This window comes from Neofelis nebulosa, chromosome 9, assembly GCF_028018385.1.
Source record: "Neofelis nebulosa isolate mNeoNeb1 chromosome 9, mNeoNeb1.pri, whole genome shotgun sequence".
Lineage (NCBI taxonomy): Eukaryota > Metazoa > Chordata > Mammalia > Carnivora > Felidae > Neofelis > Neofelis nebulosa.
In genome coordinates, this window is record NC_080790.1 from 126,280,528 (window position 1) to 126,302,996 (window position 22,469).

General features: G+C 43.0%; 2 protein-coding genes and 1 long non-coding RNA gene across 6 annotated transcripts in view; 1 reads left to right on the top strand and 2 right to left on the bottom strand.

Moving 5' to 3' along the window:
* Window positions 1-22,469, top strand: part of SYS1 (SYS1 golgi trafficking protein) — a 35,053-nt gene that overhangs the window by 9,204 nt on the left and 3,380 nt on the right. Inside the window, exons 4-5 of one of the 2 annotated variants that reach the window (XR_009249035.1) lie at window positions 21,133-21,323; window positions 21,803-22,125. The exons of the other annotated variant lie outside the window; for it this stretch is intronic. The gene's annotated coding sequence lies outside the window, so the exon portion shown is untranslated. Of the gene's footprint in view, window positions 1-21,132; window positions 21,324-21,802; window positions 22,126-22,469 lie in introns of those variants that run through there. 2 annotated transcript variants of the gene reach the window in all.
* On the bottom strand, window positions 438-21,339 carry TP53TG5 (TP53 target 5). Of its 3 annotated transcripts, none has more exons than XM_058685766.1 (5): window positions 21,225-21,339; window positions 3,542-3,616; window positions 3,252-3,382; window positions 1,274-1,790; window positions 438-526 (listed from the first exon to the last, which is right to left on the bottom strand). In XM_058685766.1, exons 1-4 carry the CDS (start codon window positions 21,243-21,245, stop codon window positions 1,295-1,297), a joined length of 723 nt encoding a protein of 240 aa, XP_058541749.1. In that variant the 5' UTR covers window positions 21,246-21,339; the 3' UTR covers window positions 438-526; window positions 1,274-1,294. The 3 variants fall into 3 exon arrangements, with proteins under 3 accessions (XP_058541749.1, XP_058541748.1, XP_058541747.1); XM_058685765.1 differs by lacking the exon at window positions 21,225-21,339 and adding an exon at window positions 3,890-5,352; XM_058685764.1 differs by lacking the exon at window positions 21,225-21,339 and having other exon boundaries at window positions 3,542-3,875.
* On the bottom strand, window positions 11,724-15,765 carry LOC131485832 (uncharacterized). The gene is made up of 2 exons (XR_009249036.1): window positions 14,487-15,765; window positions 11,724-13,909 (listed from the first exon to the last, which is right to left on the bottom strand). It is a non-coding gene; the product is annotated as an uncharacterized LOC131485832 (long non-coding RNA).

Consider the following 22,469-nt stretch of genomic DNA (forward strand, 5'->3'; position numbering starts at 1 on the left):
TCGGAAGGTGGAATGGGGAGCAGCCAGCACTTCTAGATTAGAGTTCTGGCCCCGCCACCCCCTAGTCGTGTGAGCCTGGCCAAATCACCTTCTGTTTCGGCGTCACGGTCTCCTCATCTCCTTGGCTTGCAGGGCCATTGTGAGGTACCGGTCACCCAGAAAGCACCCGACAGATGTTCCCTTTTTGTGACTTCATAGAATGCATCCTTCGAGAGGCCAGCTCGCAGAGGTGGGGAGGGGTGTAGCTCGCTGGCTTCTGGGTGCCACGTTCTAGACTGACCATAGGGACCTGGGAATGGAGTGGAAGAAACATAAAATCTTGATGCACACTTTTTCCTCCCCACCTCCGCCGAGGGCCTCTTTCCACCATCCTTTCCAGCCCCAAACAGGAAGTACGGTAATATTCTTCAGTCCCTATGGGAGATTTTATTTGTACACTCGTGAATTTTCCCGCCCATCCCTCCCGCTCAGATGATTGCGCCGTCTCCGTTGTCACACCTCTGGCTCCCGTCCAAGGTCACACCACCTGTGAGCAGAGACCTTGGTGTTAGGAGCCAAGACGGCCGCTAGGGGGAGCTGTCGCCCTGGGAGCGGGCTCAGGGACCAGGGCGCCCTAAGTCCAGCAGGTTGGGGATGGGGGTTTTGTGAAGGGGAAGCCTCCCTTTCAGCTGGATCCCCAAGCCCATCACCCCTTCCTCTCTTGGGACCTCAATTGGTGAAGTATTTTTTCTTTTTCTTTTCTGTTTTCTTTCTTTCTTTCTTTCTTTCTTTCTTTCTTTCTTTCTTTCTTTCTTTCTTTCTTTCGCTAAGGAACTTTTTGTTCAGAGTCAATCTTATTTGAGGCGTGAATAAATGCAACAAATGTGGGTGATGGTTTGGTCTAAGGGGAAAGGATACAGCAGAGATCTACTTGACTGCCCCCCTCCCCCCCCCACCCCCTTCATTTGGAAATCCCTGAAGTCCCTTACTCAGACTCCTGACTGAGATTCTGAGCCATAGCAGTTGTGGATCCTCCTCAGGCCTCCAGGCAGTGAGATGACCCACCTTAGAACCCACCTTCCAGTGCCCCTCCCCAGAACCCCTGCTTGGATCTTGAGAGGCCCCAGCCTAGTCATCTCCCTGCCGTGTGGCCTTGGTCAGTGGCTTCCCCCCAACTCTCTGGGCATGCAGGAGGAGCCCCCCCAGCACTGCTAGCCACAGTCCCCAAGAGTCTGGATCATGAGCCCCTGACTCCGGGACCCATCTCCAGGCCTCCCTTGGGCCCAGGTCTCACCCCGGCCTGGCAGTGGTGTCGTCACACTCTGTACGGATGGCACATGGGCAGCTCGAGTGACGCAGAGCAGAAGCGCGTGCAGCAGCGCTTGACCCAGCGCAGGGTGGACGATCTGCACATCACCCGATGCCCGGGGAGGTGGATTCGGGTGGGCAACCCCTCAAACCAGATCCACTGGTCAGCTGCCTCCGGCTGCTGCTTGTCCCCCATGGGAGTTTTGTGCTGGTAGGTCTTCAGGAAGATGATGCGGGGTTCTCCTTTAGGTGATTGCCTTCCCTGGGCTCCAGGGAAAGCGGTCAGGCCGTGATCCTTTGATGTCCTTGGGAGCTCAGGCTCCATCTGCTCTTTGCCCTGGAGCACTGCTGCAGGTGACTCCTGTGCCTTGTTCCTCTCCCCCAACCCCTGCTTGAGCTCCCCTGTGGACTGTAATTTCTTGGATTCCAGTGTCTCCTCGGGGCACTCAGCCTCTTGGAGCTCTTCATTATCTTGTTCCACTCTATCGCAGACATTACTGCTCCTGGCAGGGGGAGGGAAGACAGTCAGCAGAGCAGGACTAAGGCCCTGACCCTCCAGCCCTGAGAGAGTTGCTATGCGGCCAGCTCAGGGGGGAAAGCTAGAGAGGACCAGAAGAGAAGCTTCACCACCAGGGGATGTGCCTGGAGGCACGGGATGGGATAAGGATGGGCGAAGGGCCAGGAGAGGTTGCTAGGACCCCTAGGACTGTATGTTGTCTGCATGGACTGCTGGCCAGGATTCTTCCTTTCTGGATTTCAGGTGAAGGGGTGAACTGGTCCAGTGTTTTCAAATTGTGTTCCAAGAAACCTTAAGGTTCTGGGGAGGTATCTCAAATGCCCTCTCCGCTCTGGGAGGGGCAGGGTGAGGGCAGGATACCTTTCCACCCAACAACACAGCTGGGGCTTGAGGACAGATACCTGAAGAGAGGTTGTGCTGCTTTGAACAGGTTGGGAAACTGTGGGATGAGATAGGCCTGACCTTACCAGCTCAGTGTTTCCTGATTTCCGGCATCTAGGAGGCCTGCTCAGAGTGAGGAGCCCAGAGAGGGGGTGTTAACCAGAGGTATTCAGTGCTGGCAGGAGACCTTCCCCAAGGGTGTCTGTTCTCTGTAGAGAACCATTGGGTTCTCTGCACAGTGGTGGCACTGTCCTAGCTCAGTGTGTGAATCAGTGAGGGCTCAGCCTCAAGATAATGACAGTACTGTTAAAAGCCACCATTGTGACTTGAATGCCTGCTACACGCCAGGCCCAGGACTCTCTCACACCAGTTCCCCAAAGTAGGGGACAGCGAAGTGGCCCAGTGGCTTTGCGAGCAAAGGTTTTCAAGGCTGACAAATTGGCGTTCAAATTCGCTTCTGCCTCTTACCATCTGTGCGTTTGGGGAAAGAAATTCAACCTCTAAAAGCCTTAGTTTTCTCATCTGTAAAACTGGGATAATTCTATCTACCTAATTGTGAAGAATTATATAACTGGGAAATGCTTGTGAAGTGCTTAGCATATACCTGGCACTTAGCAGGTGCCTAATGTCAACTTTCTTAATATTCTGGTGTGATTTATGAGGAAGCCAAGCCTTAGTAAGGTGACTGGTCTGCAGGTGAATCTCTGCATTGTGTGGACTTGAGGGTGAGGAGGATGAGCGGCCCCTCTTGCTCGGGTGGTGCCCTGGCTGGTGGTTAGTCCCATAATTGAATGATTGTGACCATGATTAGGACCACAGCTCTGATAGCACACAGGAATGGCTTCAGATCCTAGCTCTGCCACTTACCAGCTCAGGTAGCTGGGACAAGTCACTTTATCTCTTGAGCCTCAGCTCCCCATCAGTAAAATGGGGCTAATAAATACCTTTCTCACAGAGCCTTTGTAAAAATTAGGTTTTCTTAATTTCTTAGCATATATAGATTGTGCCTATTCCCAGTAAAGATAGCTGTAGGGTCTGTGGTGGGGGCATGGTGGGCCAAGCTCACCTGGTGGAGATCCCAAGGATCTTCGGAACTCTGAGCAACGAATTCCAACACCTTCTGGCCAAGTTATGCAGTTCTTGGATCCGGGGGTTTGAGCTCTTGAGCAGCTTCAAGAGCGACAAGTTTTTTAATACCTGCCGGGGTCAAGAAACAAGGAAAAGAGAAGCTTCAGCTTTCTGTCGTCTCCCACAACCCACCTAGACTTTGGCTCAACTCAGGTCACGGCTGGGCCTGGTGACTTCTGGGTCACTAGAAGCCTGGCAACCAGGAGGGACCAAAATGGGGCATCTCACCATCTTAAGTCGGTTCCGCCTAATTGCTTTGCTGACAGGTTGCGGTATCTTGTCCCATGGTTCTTCATCTTGTAGCTGAGAGAGAGACACAGAGAGACGGAGAGACACAGAGAGAGCGCTAATATAGGAGGAATCCCCCTGAACACCTCCATTATGCTGTTCCATTTGGCTGAGCATGGTTTGACCAAACTTAGACTGGGATTTCTGTCTTGGTTTGGGGCAGAAATGGGGAGACCATTCTAACTCTCCTGATCTTTCTTCACCCTTCACCTCTCCCTTTCCCCCAGGCTGGATGGCCCCTGCTCTGGGTGTGGCTGGACCCCCTCCATGTCCATTCCCAAGTCCAACCTTGGAAACCATTCTATTCCTGGGCCTCTTCCTTGCTGATGGACTCATAGTGGGGCCGTGAGGCCTCAAAGACAGGTATCTGGGGCAAGACTGGTATCAGGCACCACCTGCACCCTGCCCCTCTCAGTTCGGCCAGCACTCAGGCTGGCTGTCAGGAGGGCTGTGCTGGAGCTTCCAGGGAGGGGGGCTGTGACATCACTGAAATTTGTGACAGCAGCAGGGCTGGGTCTCCAAGGAGTATGTGTGTGGCAGGGGTGGAGGGTGAGGAGGAAACTCCCATTTGTGGAAAACCCTAGTAGGTGCCAGGTAGAGGCATTCTCTTACCTCCTTGTGAGGTAAGAGAATTGTCTCCTCTTTTTAAATAAAGAAGCCAGGGTTCAAAGGGGTTAAATAATTTACTCAAGGCCACACATGTGGATAATGGTGGAGCTGGAAATTTAAGGTCTGACAGTCAATGCATGAAACCAGGGGTTCCCAACTATGCTCATCTGTTCTCTCCCGTCCTATGTTGACTGTGCACGTGCTACATGTCAGGTGTTGTTCTAAGCACTGGGATAAAAGAACATTCTTCCTTTCAAGGAGTTTACATTCTGCTGGAGGGGAAACAAAACAGTACGCGTGCTTGTAAAGCAAAATGTGTTTACCTATGTGTGTGTATTATAAATTTTACTGATACAAATATAAAATAATAAAATTCTACAATACTCTTTATTGTAAATTCCAAAGAGCCAGTTCATTCTTAACAGTATGCTTTTCCTGGGTCTTGCCTAACTCCTATCCATAGCCAATCTATGGTGGTTATGGATGAACAAATGTAGCTCCAACATAAATGTTGACATTCTCAGGAGGAAGAAAGTAAAAAAGTGAGAGAATAAAATGTTGGAATTTCACTTATTCACCAATGACATATCGACTTATTTGCTGTATTGGATCAGTTTTCAAATACCGGCAGTGTGTTTTCTCAGTTTTTTTTGGTGTGTGTGCTGTTTACAATGTACTAGCTAGAGACAGGACATACGTGTTTACATTTAATTGCATTATTAACATCTCCTCCGTTAGATGTTAAGGCTAGACCATGGGTGGGCAAGTTTCTTCTGTAAAGGGCAAGATAGTAAACAGGTCAAGCTTTGCAGGCCATATAATTGTACCTGCTCAGCTCTGCTATCGTAGGGTGAAAGCAGCCACAGATAGTATGCAAATGAGTAGGCATGGCTGTGTTGTAATAAAACTTTATTTACAAAAGTAGTTGGGCTGGATTTGGGCCATGATCAACCCCTGGTGCAGACAATTGACAGAATAATAAACCCGATTTATAACGTACCTATGTTTGGGTGTGAATACTCCTACCAGGGCTGAATTCAAGCTACCAATGAGACGTCACTGAATAGAGAATTGAATGGAAATGCATAGTAGCATATGATTATATATTTCCACAACAGTGAAGACTCTCAAGAACATAGATAATAAATAGCAAAAGGTAGCAAACAATTACGAAGTGATGAGTTTGAGCATTTTTTGCCTTTGTTTTTAATATCATTAATTTAATTAAGTTTGTGTAATTTGATTTTTAATGATGGCTAGGCGTAACAACCAGCCAGCAGAGCTTGTAAGAGTGTAATAGGCTTTTGCAAGCTCTTATGAGTCAGTTCTAGCACACCACTGTCCTGTCAGAGGGAAATAAGTGTGGGAAGAAAAGTAAACAGGGCAGAGGGCAGTGGGAGAGCAAAGGCAGAATGTTTGCCATATTAAAATGGTTGGAACGGGAAGCATTCACCAACCAGATGAGATGTGAGCAAGGGCCCGAAGGAGGTGAGAGAAGGGGAGACTAGTGGCGGCAGGAGATGAGGACAGGGAGGGGCTGTGGTGAAGAGCAGGGAGAGATGAGGGCTGCTCTGAAGGATCTGCCTAGCTGGCCACATCAGGAATTGGAAGAGCCTGTGGAACACAGCTTCCCCGGGCACCACCCCATTCAGCCGGCCGGTCTGATACCCAGCCGAGTGTGAGAACCACTCTCCAATACACCGCCTCTAGGGCGGAGACACGTGCGTAGAGGGTGCTTAGCCCTGCCTTTTAGGGGTGATGGACCAAGTCTAGGCTGCAGAACAACTTCATGCATGTCAACGTCCTTTATTATTAGGGTGAAGGGGGGAGGTTAACATGCTGTGACCCAGGCCAGAAACCCGGAGGTGGCTTGAGAGGGAAGCTGTGAAGGACACTCGCTCTCCCCTCTCCCTGCTGTCCACCCCACTACTCCTGGCTCCTCTGCCTGCTCAGGCTCGAGTTTGGCGGGTTTTTTTCACTCAGAAGAATGCCCTCAACATCCACTCAGTTATTGCATGTATCAATAGTTTGGGTTTTTTGTTGTTGAGTTTTATTCCAGAGTATAGAATGTACCACAGTTTATTTAACCATTCCCTTACTGAAGAACATTCGAGTTGTTTCTAATTTAGAGCTATTACAAGTAAAGCTGCTGTGAACATTCATGTATGGGTTTTTGCATGGACATAGTTTTCATTTCTCCATAAGGAGTGCGATTGCTAGTGTCTGTTTAGTTTTCTAAGAAGACACAAACTATTTTCCAGAGTGACTATATTATTTTACATTCTCACCAGCAATGTATGAATGATCGGTTTTTTCTGCATCCTGATCTGCTTTTGGTATGGTTCCCATTTTTAATTTTTATTTATTAAAACTTTTTAAAGTTTATTTATGTATTTTGAGAGAAGACAGAGGGCACAAGCAGGGGAGGGGCAGAGAGAAGGAGAGACAGAATCCCACGCAGGCTGCACGCCATGAGCACAGAGCCCAGCGTGGGGCTGGAACGCACAAACTGTGAGATCACGACCTGAGCTGAGATCAAGAGTTGGATGCTTAACTGACTGTGCCACCCAGGCGCCCCACTATGGTCACTATTTTTTAAAATGATTCTCGTAAGTGTGTAGTGATACCTCATCATGGTTTTAACTTGCATTTCCCTGATGGCTATTGATGCTGAACATATTTTATTGTGTTATTTGCCATTTCTATATTCTCTTTGATAAAACATCTGGTTTTTGTCCATTTTCTAATTGGATTGTTTGTCTACTGCTGAGTTTTTTTTTTTTTTTTTTTTTTTTTTTAACGTTTTTTATTTATTTTTGAGACAGAGAGAGACAGAGCATGAACGGGGGAGGAGCAGAGAGAGAGGGAGACACAGAATCAGAAGCAGGCTCCAGGCTCTGAGCCATCAGCCCAGAGCCCGACGCGGGGCTCGAACTCACGGACCGCGAGATCGTGACCTGAGCTGAAGTCGGCCGCTTAACCGACTGAGCCACCCAGGCGCCCCTGAGTTTTTAAAAATTAATTAATTAATTAATTATTACTTAAATCCAAGGTAGTTAACATACAGTGTAATAATGATTTCAGGAATTTAGTGATTCATCACTTACATATAACACCCGGGCTCATCCCAGCAAGCGCCCTCCTTTCATGCCCATTGCTCGTTTAGCCTATCCCCCCACCCAACACCCCACCAGCAACTCTGAGTCTGTTCTGTATACTTTAGAATCTCTTCTCCTTTGTCTCCCTTTCTGTTTTTATCTTATTTTTCCTTCCCTTCCCCTATGTTCATCTGTTTTGTTTCTTAAATTCCACATATGAGTGAAATCACATGATATTTGTCTTTCTCTGACCAACTTATTTCACTTAGCCTAATACACTCGTTCCATCCATGTTGTTGCAAATGGCAAGATTTCATTTTTTTTTGATCGCTGAGTAAGATTTATAATGTAATATAGTAATATTCTATAATGTATATTGATACATCTTCTTTATCCATTCATCAGTTGATGGACATTTGGGCTCTTTTCATACTTTGGCTATTGTTGATAGTGCGGCTATAAATATTAGGGTGCATGTACTTCAAATCAACATTTTTGTATCCTTTGGATAAATACCTAGTAGTGCAATTGCTGGGTCGTAGGGTAGTTCTATTTTTAATTTTTTGAGGAACCTCCATACTGTTTTCCAGAGTGGCTGCACCAGTTTGCATTCCCACCAGCAGTACAAAAGGGTTCCTGTTTCTCTGCATCCTCATCAACATCTGTTGTTGCCTGAGTTGTTAATTTTAGCCATTCTGACAGGTGTGAGGTGGTGTCTCATTGTCGTTTTGATTTTTATTTCCCTGATGATGAGTGATGGGGAGCATATTTTAATGTGTTTGTTAGCCTTTTGGATGTCTTCTTTGGAAAAGTGTCTATTCATGTCTTTTGCCCATTTGGATTATTTGTTTTTTGGGTGTTGAGTTTGATAAGTTCCTTACAGATTTTAGATGCTAACCCTTTATCTGATATGTCACTTGCAAGTATCATTTGCCATTACATTGGTTGCCTTTTAGTTTTGCTGACAGTTGCCTTCACTTTGCAGAAGGCTTTTATCTTGATGAGGTCCCAATAGTTCATTTTTGCTTTTGTTTCCATTGCCTCTGGAGATGTGTCAAGTAGGAAGTTACTGAGGTGGAGGTCAAAGAGGTTGTTGCCTGTTTTCTCGTTTAGGATTTTGATGGTTTCCTGTCTTATGTTTAGGGCTTTCATCCATTTTGAGTTTATTTTGTGTATGGTATAAGAAAGTGGTCTAGGGGCACCAGGGTGGCTCAGTTGGTTGAGCATTCAACTCTTGATTTCAACTCAGGACATTATCTCATGGTTCCTGGGATCGAGCCCCATGTCGGGCTCTGCGCTGACAGCACGGAGCCTGCTTGGGATTCTCTCTCTCTCTCTCTCTCTCTCTGCTCCTCCCCTGCTTGTGTTCTCTCTCAAAATAAATAAATAAAATTAAAAAACAAAAGAAAGAAAGAAAGAAAGAAAGAAAGAAAGAAAGAAAGAAAGAAAGAAAGAAAGAAAGAAAGTAAGTCTAGGTTCATTCTTCTGCATGTCGCTGTCCAGTTTTCCCAGCACCACTTGCTGAAGAGACTGTCTTTATTCCATTGGATATTCTTTCCTGCTTTGTTGAAGATTAGTTGGCCATATGTTTGTGGGTCCATTTCTGGGTTCTCTATTCTGTTCCATTGATCTATGTGTCTGTTTGTGTGCCAGTACCATACTGTCTTGAGGATTACAGCTTTGTAATACAGCTTGAAGTCTGGAATTGTGATGCCTTCAGCTTTGGTTTTCTCTTTCAATGTTACTTTGGCTATTTGGGATCCTTTCTGGTTCCATCCAAATTTTAGAATTGTTTGCTCTAACTCTGTGAAGAATGTTGGTGTTACTGTTGAGTTTTGAGAGTTGTTTATATATTCTAGAGTCAAGTCCTTTGTAACATGTATGATTTGAAAATATTTTCTCCCATCTGTAATACCTTAATTTCCTTTTCTTGTCTTATTTTGCTAGTTAGAACTTCCAGCACCACATTGCATAAAGGTAATGAGAGCAGTTATCCTTGCCTTATTCTTGATCTTATCTTTCACCAGTAAATATGATGTTAGCTGTAGGTTTTCTGTAGATGCTCTATATCAAGTTCAAAGTTACCCTCTATTCCTAGTTTGTTGAGAGTTTTTATAATAATGGCATTGGCTTTTGTCTAATGATTTTTCTGCATGAGTCAATATGGTCATGTGATTTTTTTCTTCTTTGGTTCATTACTATGGTAGATTATATTAATTGATATTTGAATATTGAAGTAGGCCTGCATGCCTGAATAAACCCCACTGGGTTTTGGTGTTTAACACTTTTTATGTAATTTTGGGTTGAATATTTGGTAATATTTTGTTGAAGATTTCTGTGTCTATTTTTGTGAAGGCTATGGGTCCTTTATATGTTACATGTATTACTCTTGAACTGGCACAGTAGTATTTGAGAGGGGACTTAAAATAGTTGTAAATATATATTACAGACTCTAGGGAAATGACTAAAATTTTTTTTAAAAAGAAGTATAATTGGTAGGCTAAGAAAGGAGAGAAAATAGAATCATGTAAAATGCTCAAAGCAAAAGAAGGCAGAAAAAGAGGGAAAGAAAGAAAAGAAAGAACAAGTACAACAAATAGAAAATAGTTATAAGCATCGTAGATATTATGCCAATTATATCAATGATGACTTTAAATGTGAATGGCCTAAATATATTCTAATTAAGAGACTGGAACTGTCAGAGTAGACAAAAAACAAAATAAAACAAACAAACAAAAAAACCAAGACCTAATTATATGTTGTCTAAGAGAACCCCACTTTATTTTTTATTACAAATTTTTTTAATGTTTATTCATTTTTGAGAGAGAACACAAGCAGGGAGGGGCAGAGAAAGAGAGAGACAGAGAATCCGAAGCAGGCTCAGTGCTATCAGCGCAAAGCCCAATGTGGGGCTCATACCTGTGAACTGTGAGATCATGACCTAAGCCAAAGTCAGACGCTCAACCAGCTGAGCCACCCAGGTGCCTCGAGAACCCCACTTTAAATATAAAGCCAAAGATAGTTTAACAATAAAGGGATAGAGAAAGACATACCGTGTTCACACAAAGGAAAGCTGGAATAGCTATATTAATTTCAGACAAAGCAGACTTCAGAACAAGAAACATTATCAGGGATAAAGAAGATTGTTAAATAATAATAAAGGAGTCCATTATCCAAGAAGACATAATAATCTTTAATATATATGCCCCTAACAATAGAGTGTCAAAACATGTGAGGCAAAAACCAGTAGAACTCCAAGGAGAAATAAACAAATACACTGTTATAGTTGGAGACTTTAACACCTCTCTTTCAGTAATTATAAGTCAAACAGGCAGAAAAATCAGTAAGGATATAGTTGAACATCACCAGCAATCAGCTTGATCTAATTGGCATTTATAGAATACTTCATCCAACAAATAGCAGAATACGCATTCTTCTCAAGCTTATATGGAACATTCATGATAGACCACATTCCAGGCTATAAAACACACCTGAACAGATTTTTAAAAGAATAGAAATCATACAAAGTATGTTCTCAAAACACAATGGAATTAAATTAGAGGCCAATAACAGATAGTTGGGAAAGTCCTGGATATTATTATACAATCTGCTACTGAATAACATGGATCAAAGAAGAAATCTCAAGAGAAATTTTAAAATATTTTGAACTACACGCAAGTGAAAATACAAGTTATCAAAAGTGTAGGGTGCAGTGAAGACTGTGCTTAGGAGGAAGTTTATAGCACTAGTGCATATACTGGAAAAGAGGAAAGATCAGAAATCAATCTAAGCTTTCATCTTATAAAATGAGAGAAAGAAGGGCAATTTAAGCCTAAAGCAAGCAAAAGAAAATAATAAAAATTAGAGCAGAAATCAATGAAATTGAAAACAGGAAAACAGTAGAGAAAATCAATGAACCCCACAAATTGTTCTTTGAAAAGGTAAAAATAAACAGATCTCTAGCCAACCTAACCAAGAACAAAAAGAAAGAAGATACAAATTACCAATATCAGAAATTTAAGAGGGACCACCACTATTGATCCTAGGGACATCAAGAGGATAATAAAGGAATATCATGAACAACTCCATGCCTTCAAATTTGATAACTTAGGTGAAATATGTCTATTGTGTTGTGTTTTGGTACTGTTTTTGTCTGGGTCTGGTAATACCAAGCTCCTAAAATATGTTGAGAAGTGTTCCTTCCTATTCCATTTTCTGAAAGAGATTGTATAGAATTGGTATTAATTCTTCTACATAATGCTCCTAATAAACATTGGGTGGATCTCTCCAGTGAAACCATCTGGGCCTAGATATTTCTTTCTTTTTTTTTTTTTTAAGAGGTGTGTGTGTGTGTTGCATTGACTACAGATTCAATTTCTTTTTTTTTTTTAATTTTTTTAATGTTTATTTATTTATTTTTGAGAGAGAGAGAGACAGAGCACGAGCAGGGGAGGAGCAGAGAGAGAGGGAGAAACAGAATCCGAAACAGGCTCCAAGCTGTCAGCACAGAGCCCGACGCGGGGCTTGAACTCAAACCCGTGAGATCATGACCTGAGCTGAAGCTGGACACTCAACCAACTGAGCCACCCAGGTGCCCCCAGATTCAATTTCTTTTATAGTTATAGAGCTGTTTTTATGATCTATTTCATGTTGGGTGAGTTTTGGCAGTTTGTACTTTTTGAGGATTTAGTCCTTTTTATCTAAATTGTCAAATTGATGTGTGTAGAATTGTTCTTAGTAGTCCCTTATTATCTCTTTAACGTCTGGGAGTCTGCAGGGATATCCTCCATTGCACTCATGAAATTGATAGTTTAGGTCTTCTGTTTCTTTTTTTCCTTTGTCAATCTTGTTAGAGGTTTGTCAACTTTACAGATCTTTCCAAAGAAGCAGCTCTTTGTTTCCTTGGTTTTCTGCATTGTTTTTCTATTTTCAGTTCTTTGGGGTTTATTTTGCTCTTCTGATTCTAGTTTGAGGCAGGAGCTTAGATTGTTGGTTGGAGGCCTTTCTTCCTTTTAAAGTAAACATTTAGTGCCGTAAATTTTCCTTTCAGCATCCAGTTAGCTGTGCCCCACAAATTTTGATACTTTGTACTTTCATTCAGCAAAATTTTTAAAAATTTCGTTGAGATTTTCACTTTGACCCATAGATTATTTAGAAGTATGTTGTTTACTTTTCATGTGTTTGGAGATTTTTCCTGTCACCTTTCTGTTGCTAACTTGGACCTATTTGATTCCACTGTGGTCAAGGGAATACTCACTGTATAATTTTAAATCTCTTTCAATCTTTTAAATCTCTTGAGGTTGTGTGTGGTTTGGTGTTTTGATTTTTTACTTAGGGTATTGTCTATTGGGGCGGATATTCCATGGGCACTTGAAAAGAATGTGTATCTTGCTGTTGTTGGATGGAGTAGTCTCTAAATGTCAGTTAGATCCTTTTGGCTGATGGTTTTGTTAAGTTCTTACAGATCCTGTTGTTTTTCTGCCTAGTATTTCTATCAGTTGTTCAGAGATGTGTGGAAGTCTCCAACTCTGATAGTGTATTTGCCTGTTTCTCCTTTGGGTTTTATCAGTTTAGTGCCTATATGTTTAGGATTACTTTGTCTTCCTCCTGGTTTGACCCTGCTATCATTATGTAATGTAACTTCTTTTCCGGGTGATTTTCTTTTATCTGCTATTACCTAATATTAAGATGGCAGGCTCTGCTGTCTTTTGATTAATGTTTGTATGGCATATTTCTTTTACATCCTTTTACTTTCAACCTACCTATGTCATTATATTTGAAGTGAATTTCTTGCTGATGGCTTATAGCTGGGTCACATTTTTGTATTCTGTTTTTCAGATCTCTCACTTTTAAATGACTTATTTAGGCCATTTCCAGTTGATGTAATTATTTATGTCTTAGTGTTTCCATTTGCCATTTTATTTTCTGTTGGTTCCCTCTATTTTTCATTCCTCTGTTCTGTTTTTCCACCCTTCTTGTGTTACTTGAACATCTTTTAGGATTCCATTTTTTATTTATCTATGGTGTTTTCAAGTGTATCTCTTTGTGCAGAGTTTTTAGTGACTGCTCTGGGGTTTCATTATACATTCATAATTTATCACAGTCTACATGAGTCACAGTATCGACATTTTGCCACTTCCAAGTGAGGTACAGAAGCCTTCTGTTTAGATCTTTACTTTCCATTTTATAATGTCTTACATATTTCCTCTACATACACTGAGAACCACATCAGACAATGTTATATGTTATAATTTATACTGTGGCCATTGATTATAATTTAGAAAACACCAGTGGGGAAGGATAGTCTATTACATTTACCTGTATTTCCATTCTTTTCATTTATCTTTCTTCATTCTTGATGTTTTAAGTTTCCTTCTTTTACCATTTCCTTTATGTTTGAAGAACTTCCTTCAGCCATTTTTTGAAAGTAATCTCTACACCCAGCGTGGGGCTCGAACTCACAACCCCAAGATCCAGTCACACACTCTACCAACTGTGTCGGCCATTCTTTTAGGGTAGGTCTTCAGACAACAGATACTCTTAGTGTTTCTTTTATTTGAGAATGTCTTAATTTCATCTTCATTCCTAAATGGTCTTCTTTCTGGGTATAGCATGTCAGAGATAAACAAATTAGCTAAAGTAGAAAGGATAGATTTTGATCATGAATATACTCTTGTAATAGGGAAAAGAATCCAGTGTGAACTGAATTCAGCTTTGATTTGTATAGACAACTTGGCATCTTGAATTCAGGAATAGGGAATGGGGGTAAGTGGGGGCTCTGTAGAGCCAAGGAAGTGAAAATTTACAAAAAGCATAAAGGGGGTATTGGTCCATGTGAGACCTATCTAGGTTTGCTAACTGACACTATTGAAGTTAGGCTCCTACACTTCCATGAAAGATGCATATCTTGCTGTTGGGAGACAGGGCCCTATATTGGGAGGGGGGTCGTTGGCTAGAGCAAACAGTAAATTCATTTGGCAGCCTTGAGTTTTCTCAGGCAGGCACTTTAAGGGGCCTGGGGTCATCCTAGGGATTCAGCCTTGAGTTGTTAGAAACTATGTTAGTGTTTGTTCAAGTCTGTATACACCAAGTTTAAGGCCATGTTGAAAAGAGGGCTCAGAAGAGCCCAGCTAGAGTTTGGTCAAGGAGAGAATCTTTGTCAGGCACTCTGGACTGACCGTATCTTCCTTTGCTCCTTGAATGCTGTCCCACTTCTTTCTGGCAGCTCAAATCTGCTGCAACTGAACTGTTGTTCCCCCACAGGAAAGGTGTCATTTCTCTCTGACTGCCTTCACGATTCTTTCATTGACTTGAGTTTTCAGAAGTTTGATTATGGTGTGTGTTATCATGGATTTATTTGGGCTTATGCTGGAGATTCAGTCGGCTTCTTGAATCTGTAGGTTCAGGTCTTTGTCGAACTTGGGAAACTTTCAGCCATTCTTTTCTGGAATGTTTTTTCAGCTTCACTTCCTTTTCCTCTCCACCTGGGACTCCCGTAACACAAATGTTAAATCTTTTGTTACTGTCTCACAGGTTTCTGAAGCTCTGTTCTTGCTCTTTATCCTTTTTAAATATAATTTTCTCTCTCTTTCAGATTGGATCATTTCTACTGTTCTATCTTCAAATGCACCTGTCCTTTCAAACATTATCTCCATCCTTCTATTGAGCCTACCCAGTGAGGTGGTTTTATTTTACATTTTGGTTTCTGTATTAGTTTCCCAGGCCTGCCTGCTGTAACAAATGACCACAAACTTGATGGCTTAAAACAACAAGTTTATTTTCACACAGTACTGGAGGCCAAGAGTCCAAAACCCAAGGTGGTGGTTCCTTCTGGAGGCTCCAAGGGAGAACCTGTCCCATGCCTCTCTCCTGGCTCCTGGTGATCACCAGGCATCCTGGGTGCTCCTTGGCTTATCGACCCATCATCCCAGTATTTGCGTCCATCTTCACATGGTGGTCTCCCCTGGGTATCTTTCTGTGTTTTCACATTGTCTTATAATGGATACCAGTTATTGGATTTAGTGCCCACACTACTCCAGTTTGACCTCATTTTAACTAATTATTTCTGCAGAGACTCTATTTCCAAATAAGGTCACATTCTGTAATATTGGGTATTTTGGAGAACACGATTCAACCCAGCACAGTAATTTTTTTCTTCAGTTCTAACATTTCTATTTTCTTTGTGTCTTCTATTTCTTTTTCTGAGATTTTTAAAAATAATTTTTAAAAACTTTTTACTTATTTATTTTGAGAGAGAGAGAAAGAGAGAGAGAGGAAGAGGAGAGAGAGAAAATTCCAAGCAGGCTCTGCACTGTCAGCACAGAGCCTGTCTTAGGGCCCGAACTCACAAACTGAGATCATGACCTGAGCCAAAACCAAGAGCTGGAAGTTTAACCAACTGAGCCACTCAGATGCCCCTCCCTGATGTTTGTTTTCATTTATTTGAAGAATGTTTGTAATTGCTTGTTGAAGCTTTTTAAAAAATATTTGTTTTTGAGAGAGAGAGAGCACAGTGAGTGAGGGGCAGAGAGGGGGACAGAGGATCTAAAGCGGGCTTTGTGCTGACAAGCAGAAAACCCAAGGCAGAGCTTGAACTCACAAACTGCGAGATCATGACCTGAGCCAAAGTTGGACGCTTAACCGATTGAGCCACCCAAGTGCCCCAACTTGTTGAAGCATTTTTATAGTGACTGTCTTAAAATCATAGATAAATCCAGCAACACTGATCTGTTGGTATCTGTTGATTGTCTTTTCTTATCCAAATTGAGATTTTCCCAGTTCTATGTATGATGAATTATTTACAGTTATAACCTGGACATTTTGGAAATTATGTTATGAGACTCTGGATTTCATTTAAACCTTCTGTTTTAGTAGGCCTCGGATGATCTGGTCCAGTGATACCAACTCTTTACCACCAGATGAGAGTGAAAACCCGTACTACCCACATGACCCCCCTGACACCACCCAGTAGGGGAAGGGTAGGGTAGGGTTGCCTCATTACTGCTGGGCAGAGGTGGACATCTGGATTCCATACTGGGCCTCCTTTACAGTGGGGGAAGGGAGTGGGGCCTCATCATTGCTGGGATGGTAGTGTAGCTCCCCCCATGGCCTCCTCTGACACCATGGAAATGGGGAAGGGTACTTGGAGAGAGGTACTTGCTACTGTTGGGCAATGATGAAGCCTCCCCCCACCAACACCGCTTGGAGGTGAAGTGGGGGAGGTGCCCTGTAACCTCTGTTACAAGACAAACATTGAAGTCTAGGCTGTCCCCCTCTGTCTGCAGGTGGAGGCTAGGAGTGCCTTTTCCTCTAGTATTTTGCTGGAGTGGGCCATTTAATGTCAGAAGATTTCTGTCTTGCTAGGGTGCCCCTTTCTCAGTCCTTTGACAAGAGAAAACAGGCTTTTCATGGAGGCGACTTTAATCTGTGCCTTGTTGGCATTTCCAGGTTGCAGGCTTCTCCAGACCCTAGCAAAAAGAAAGCCTACGGGGGGGGGGGGGGGGGGCGGGGAGGAGTCCTGGTTGATCTGCCTTCTTATGTTTGTTTGAGATAAAATGTCCAGCATTTTAACCTGTACTTGTGGGAAGGAAAGAGAGGAATGCATCTACTCCATTTTATTCAGAGCCCAAAGTCCTCTTTTTATTTTATACCCTCTTCATTCTTATAAATCCAAACTGGAGATGTTTCTGGATTTATTATCCCTCTAAGAACTTGTAGGTCACTCTGAATCTTATCCGGGTCCACTTGGCTAGACAAAAGCCATGCCCACAATTTCTTTGAGATAAGCCCTTCTCTGCATTAGGCTTCTGCTGAAATGGCTAAGGGACAACACCTTCAGCTTTCTAGAATCTCTATTGTTTGATTTAGAGGATCTGTAAAGCACACCTATAATCTTAGAGGTCTTTTATCTGACTGAATAGTACTCTGAGGCGTTGCCTTTCGTCTTCCTGAGATGTAAACTCAAGATCTTAACAGTCACAACCTCAGTTTCATTTTTGGACCATGGTGGGGGTTTTTTGTTTGTTTGTTTGTTTGTTTTTGTTTTTGTTTTTGTTTTTTAAGGTTTTCAATGCCCTGGATTATTTGAGCTTTGCGAGGAAAGCACTTCTTACTGTGACTATCATTTGCCGTTTGGAGAGGCTGAGAATTTCCTACCATGAAGTTCTGGCTCTTTTATATTTACCACTGCTTCCCTTTGGCTCAGGGTTTCTCAGCCTCAGCACTACTGATATTCTGGGCAGAATGAATCTTTGTGCGGGGGGAGGTAGGGAGAGGGGTCTGTCTTGCAATTAGACGCTATTTACCAGCATCCCTGGCCTCTACTAACTGGATGCCAAGAGCAACCTCTCTAGTTTCAAGGACCAAAAATGTCTCCAGACATTGCCAAATGCCCCGCGGGAGGCCACCTCGCTGTCACTCGGGAGCTGCTGCCTTAGTTCCGCCCTCTCTGCTGGCATTTTACTGTCAGCAGCGAGAAGAGACCAGGTGGCGCCTTTGACGCCTTCCTGGGAAATGTCCTCAGCTAGACCACCCAGCTCATCAGGGGTACTTTCTGCTGCTCACTGTACTGCAGGCGACGGGGCTGCTAACCTCTGTGCTAGGACATAACCGGCTTCCTCTCCCCCAGTTCCCCAGTTCCCCAGTTCCCAATAGCATTTACCCACTTTGCTGTCGGCCCTGCCTTTTTCTCAAAGGCCCGAGGCTTCTATTAACAGCGTTTCCAAGGCGCTTTCCCTACAGTCTCATCAATTTGTGGTGAGTGCTAATGCCACTGCCACATTTCGGAGCTGACACAGCAGCACTCTCCCGCAGTACCAAAGCCTAGGCCCTGTCTCCTGCTGCATGGCAAACTAGTCTTGAGTGTAGCAGTTTAATACAAGAGGGATTTATTATGTCAGGGGATTGGGGCATCAGGAATCCAGGAGTGCTCTAGCTGAGGTGGTGATGTCTCAGAATCTCTCGAGGTGGCCGTCAAGCCCCTGGCCAGGACCGCAGTCCACTCTCTCGAGGCTCCACCGGGCCCAGCGGTTCCGTTTCCCTGCGCCCGCATGCGGTTGCCGGCCGGTCTCTGTTCTTCCTGGCCGTCGGCTGGAATCTTCAGTGCCATGCCACGTAGGCCTGTCTGCATGGCTGTTGATGACACAGTAGGGTGCTTCCTCCAGAGCGAGCGAGCCAAGCAACAGAGGACACACACCCGAGACGGGAGCTGTGGTCTTTTGTTTTTTCAATCCTAGTTTTGGATGGGATCCACCACCGTTTGTGACTGTATCGAGAGTTGCCTCGATACAGTGTAGCAGAGGACTACACAAAGGTAAGAATAAAGGAAAGGCAGGGAGCACCAGGGGCCTTTGGAGGCAGGCAGCTGCGTTTCAGTTTTTATTCAATTCAAGATATTCTTCTCATTTCCTTTTGGAGTTCACCTTCGACTCTCGGTTTTTTTTGAAGTGTCCTGTTTTATTCTCAAGGATTGGGGGTGTCTCCCAGATGCCTTTATTGGTTACATTTTAATTCTTGTATAGTCATAAAATATTTTGTCTGATTTAAATTCTTTTAAATTTGTTGAGGTTCGTTTGGTGGCCCAGGCTATGATGCAGCTTGGTGAATGCTTTATGTGCAGTTGCAAGAATCCTTATCCTGCTGTTGTCGGGTTAAAGTGTTAGCAACGTGGCAGTCGGAACAAGTCAGTTGATAGCGTTCAGGTTTTCTACCTCCTTCCTTTTTTCTCCTACTTGTTTTATTGATTACTGAGAGAGCAGTATTGAATTCTCGAACTGAAATATAGATTTTTCTCTTTCTATTTTAGGTCTATTGGTTTTTACTTCATCTGTTTTTGAAACTCTGTTATTAGATGTATTTGCATTACAATAGTGAAGTCTTTTTGGTGAATTGAACTTTTTATTGTTATCACTATCCCTCTTCCATCACTGCTAATAGTCTTTTTGAAGGTTTATATTTGTCTGCTATGAATACTGCCACTCCAGTTTGATTTGATTACTGTTTGTGTGGTACATCTCATTCCATCCATTTACTTTTTTTTTTTTAATTTTTAATTAATTAATTTATTTATTTTTGAGAGAGAGGGATAGAGTGTGAGTGGGAGGGGCAGAAAGAGAGGGAGACACAGAATCCGAAGCAGGCTTCGGGCTCTGAGCTGTCAGCACAGAGCCCAATGTGGGGCCCAAACTCATGAACCACGAGATCATGATCTGAGCCAGTCGGGTGCTTAACCGAGTGAGCCATCCAGGTGTCCTTCCATCCATTTACTTTTAACGTACATGTTTCTTTATAGTTAAATTCGGTTTCTATAGACAGCACATTATTGCCTTTTGCTTTATTTCCAAATGTACTAGTCTGTCCTTTAATTGGTTCTTTCATTGGCAATTGGATTAAAATCTTACATATTTGTTTTATATTTCCATCCATTTTTTTCTCATTTTTTTCCCCCTTACTTTGGATTAATTACATTTCTTCAGGGAAAAACATCAACCTATTGGGTACCAAAAATAGACAATAAGACTTATTCCATTTGATTGAAACATTACTCATAGCACACCAAACAACATGAACAGGAGCATAGCTGTCTGTCTGTGGTTCACTTGGCCCCAGGTCCAATAACTGATATGGTGGTCCCAGATGCATAGCACACACATAGTGGCTTTACCCTGTGGCTGGGGAACCAGGCCCAGAACTTCTATAGCAAGCAGTAAGCAAACCTGCCTTGGTCTGAGAAAGACACGATCTGGTCTCTCAAGCTCTATTAACAATTATCAATCCTAAGCAAGGGTGCAGAAGAGAAGTCAAATCCTTGCAATCTTGACATAGTCAACAAGACACGTTGAACACCAAAAGGGCCAGGGAGAATGCCTCCCAATATTTAAAAAAAATTTTTTTTTAAATATTTTATTAATTTTGAGAGAGAGAGAGAGAGAGAGCAGGGGAGGAGCACAGAGAGAGGGAGACACAGAATGCAAAGCAGACTCCAGGTTCTGAGCTGTCAGCACAGAGCTCGATGTGGGCCCGAACTCAAGAAACACGAGATCATGACCTGAGCCAAAGTCGGACGCTTAACCGAGTGAGCCACCCAGATGCCCTGGCTCCCAATATTTTTATTATTTCACTTTATCTTCATATTGGCTTGTTATTTATACCTCTTAAAAATTTTTTTTTAGTGGTTCCCCTTGCATATATGGTGTATGTCTTCAATTAACCAAAGGCAATCTTCAAATAATGTCATACATCATTTTAACTATTGTTATTGTCATAATTTAACTTTTATATATGCTATATACCCACAACGTACTGCTGCTGTTTTAAAAATTGAAGTGTTGTGACATATAGGGGCACCTGTGTAGCTCAGTCGGTTGAGTGTCAGACTCTTGATTTCGGCTCAAGTCATGATCCCAGGGTTGTGGGATCGAGCCCCACAGTCAGCATGGAGCCTGCTTAAGATTTCCTCTCTCTTTCTCTTTCTCTCTCCCTTTCTCTCTCTCTCTCTCTCCCTGCCCCTCTCCCCCACTTGTGCTCTCTCTCTCTCTAAAATAGATTTTTTTAAATGTAGTGACATAATTTTATATTAATTTCAGGTGTATAACATAGTCATTCAGCAATTATATACATTACAAAATGCTCACCACAGTAAGTGTGCTTATCACCTCTCACCACGTAGTTATTGGCTATATTCCCTACTCCAGACTTTACATCCCCATGACTTCGAAAGCAAAAGAGGAGTGTATTGCCACTCTTTTGCTTTAGTCAATTGTCTTTTAAGGTGATTAAACACAGAAAAATGTCTCTTATATTTACCTTCATTCTGTCCATTTCCAGAGATCTTTACTTGTTTATGTAGATCTTTCTGGAGGCAGAAAGAATATGATACCGGCGAGCAACCTGCATCTAGGAAGGAAATGAACTCTTACCTGTCTGAATGGAGGCCCCATCTTCCTCCTGCTTCACAAGCGTGCCAGTGCCTGTGTCCCATTTCTTCTCGGAGGCTCCCGTCCTTCTTTGGAATTCAGGTTAATTGGTTGCTCTGCAAACTCAGTTCTCTGATGGGTTTGACAAAAGCTGTAATTTTATAGACTACCTAACAATTTTTAAAAATTGTGATTAGTGTGGTCATGATGCTGTCCCCAGCTCTCTGCATCCTGCATGGAGCCTGAAGTCTTGGCCATCTACTTTCCCACGGCTCCTTTTACCCCCTTTGGTCATCTGCTCCTGGGTCCGCTGCCTGGCTCCTTCTCTGGGCTGGCACCCTTCCGGCTTAGCCCCCTGAATTCTCTCTAGCTTGGACGCTTTCCCCTCTCTACCCCTTTATGAGGCAACTATCTGGCAAAGAGAAGAGACAGAGGTTCCAGATCTGTCACCATCTTGGGGACAGCTCAAAACAATTCATGGAGTCCTGTTCCCAGGAATAAGCCTGGAAAGGGGGGAAGTGGCTTTGGGAGTTGAGCTCTCACCCACCACACTCCAAGTTGGCCTCATTCCTCTGTGCTAGGAAATGGGACCGAGTGTCTACTCCACCCATGAATGAGGAATAAGAATCAAATTGACTGAGACCTTTCTTGGAAGATGAAAACTGCAACAGGACTGAAGGGGAAAAGGCTGGGGCAAGTGGTTGTAAGCATAGTCTCTGGAGCAGCCTATCTGGATTCAAAATCCATGATTTATTTGCTGTATGGCCTTGGACAAGTCCCTTGACCTCTCTGTACCTCAGTTTTCATCTGGAAAATGGAAATAATAATAATAGTACTTACCTCACAAGATTGTTAAGAGGATTAAAAGAGTTAATAAATATAGGCAAAACACTTATAACAGCAACAGATATATAATAAGTTCTGAAGAAGTGTTAACTATTAGGGTGTACTTCCTGTAATTACAGAAATTCGTGGAAGAAAGCAGTTTCCTCCCTTTCTCAGAACCCATTACCATCAAAACACCTAATGTTTATTAAGCATCTCCAAAGTGCCCACGTCCGGTACTAAGCATTTTATACGAATTACCTCATAGGTAGTAGGGATTAATTATTCCTACCTAATAAGCAAGGAAATCAAAGAACAGAGAAATTAAGTGTTTATACAAACCAGCTAGATGGAGAGCTAGGTTTGCAACCCAGGAGGGTCTGACGACCACGCCTGTGTCCTTAACCACGTGCCTCCCATAAA

What these genes read in the sequence shown, in the direction of transcription:
- TP53TG5 (XM_058685764.1), bottom strand. Translation starts at nt 3,718, where the DNA reads ATGCTCAGCCAAATGGAACAGCATAATGGAGGTGTTCAGGGGGATTCC. An exon ending in GGCGGAACCGACTTAAGATG is followed by an intron (nt 3,383 to 3,541) that starts GTGAGATGCCCC and finishes TGACCCCGGCAG; the next exon opens with GTATTAAAAAACTTGTCGCT. An exon ending in ATCCTTGGGATCTCCACCAG is followed by an intron (nt 1,791 to 3,251) that starts GTGAGCTTGGCC and finishes TCCCCCTGCCAG; the next exon opens with GAGCAGTAATGTCTGCGATA.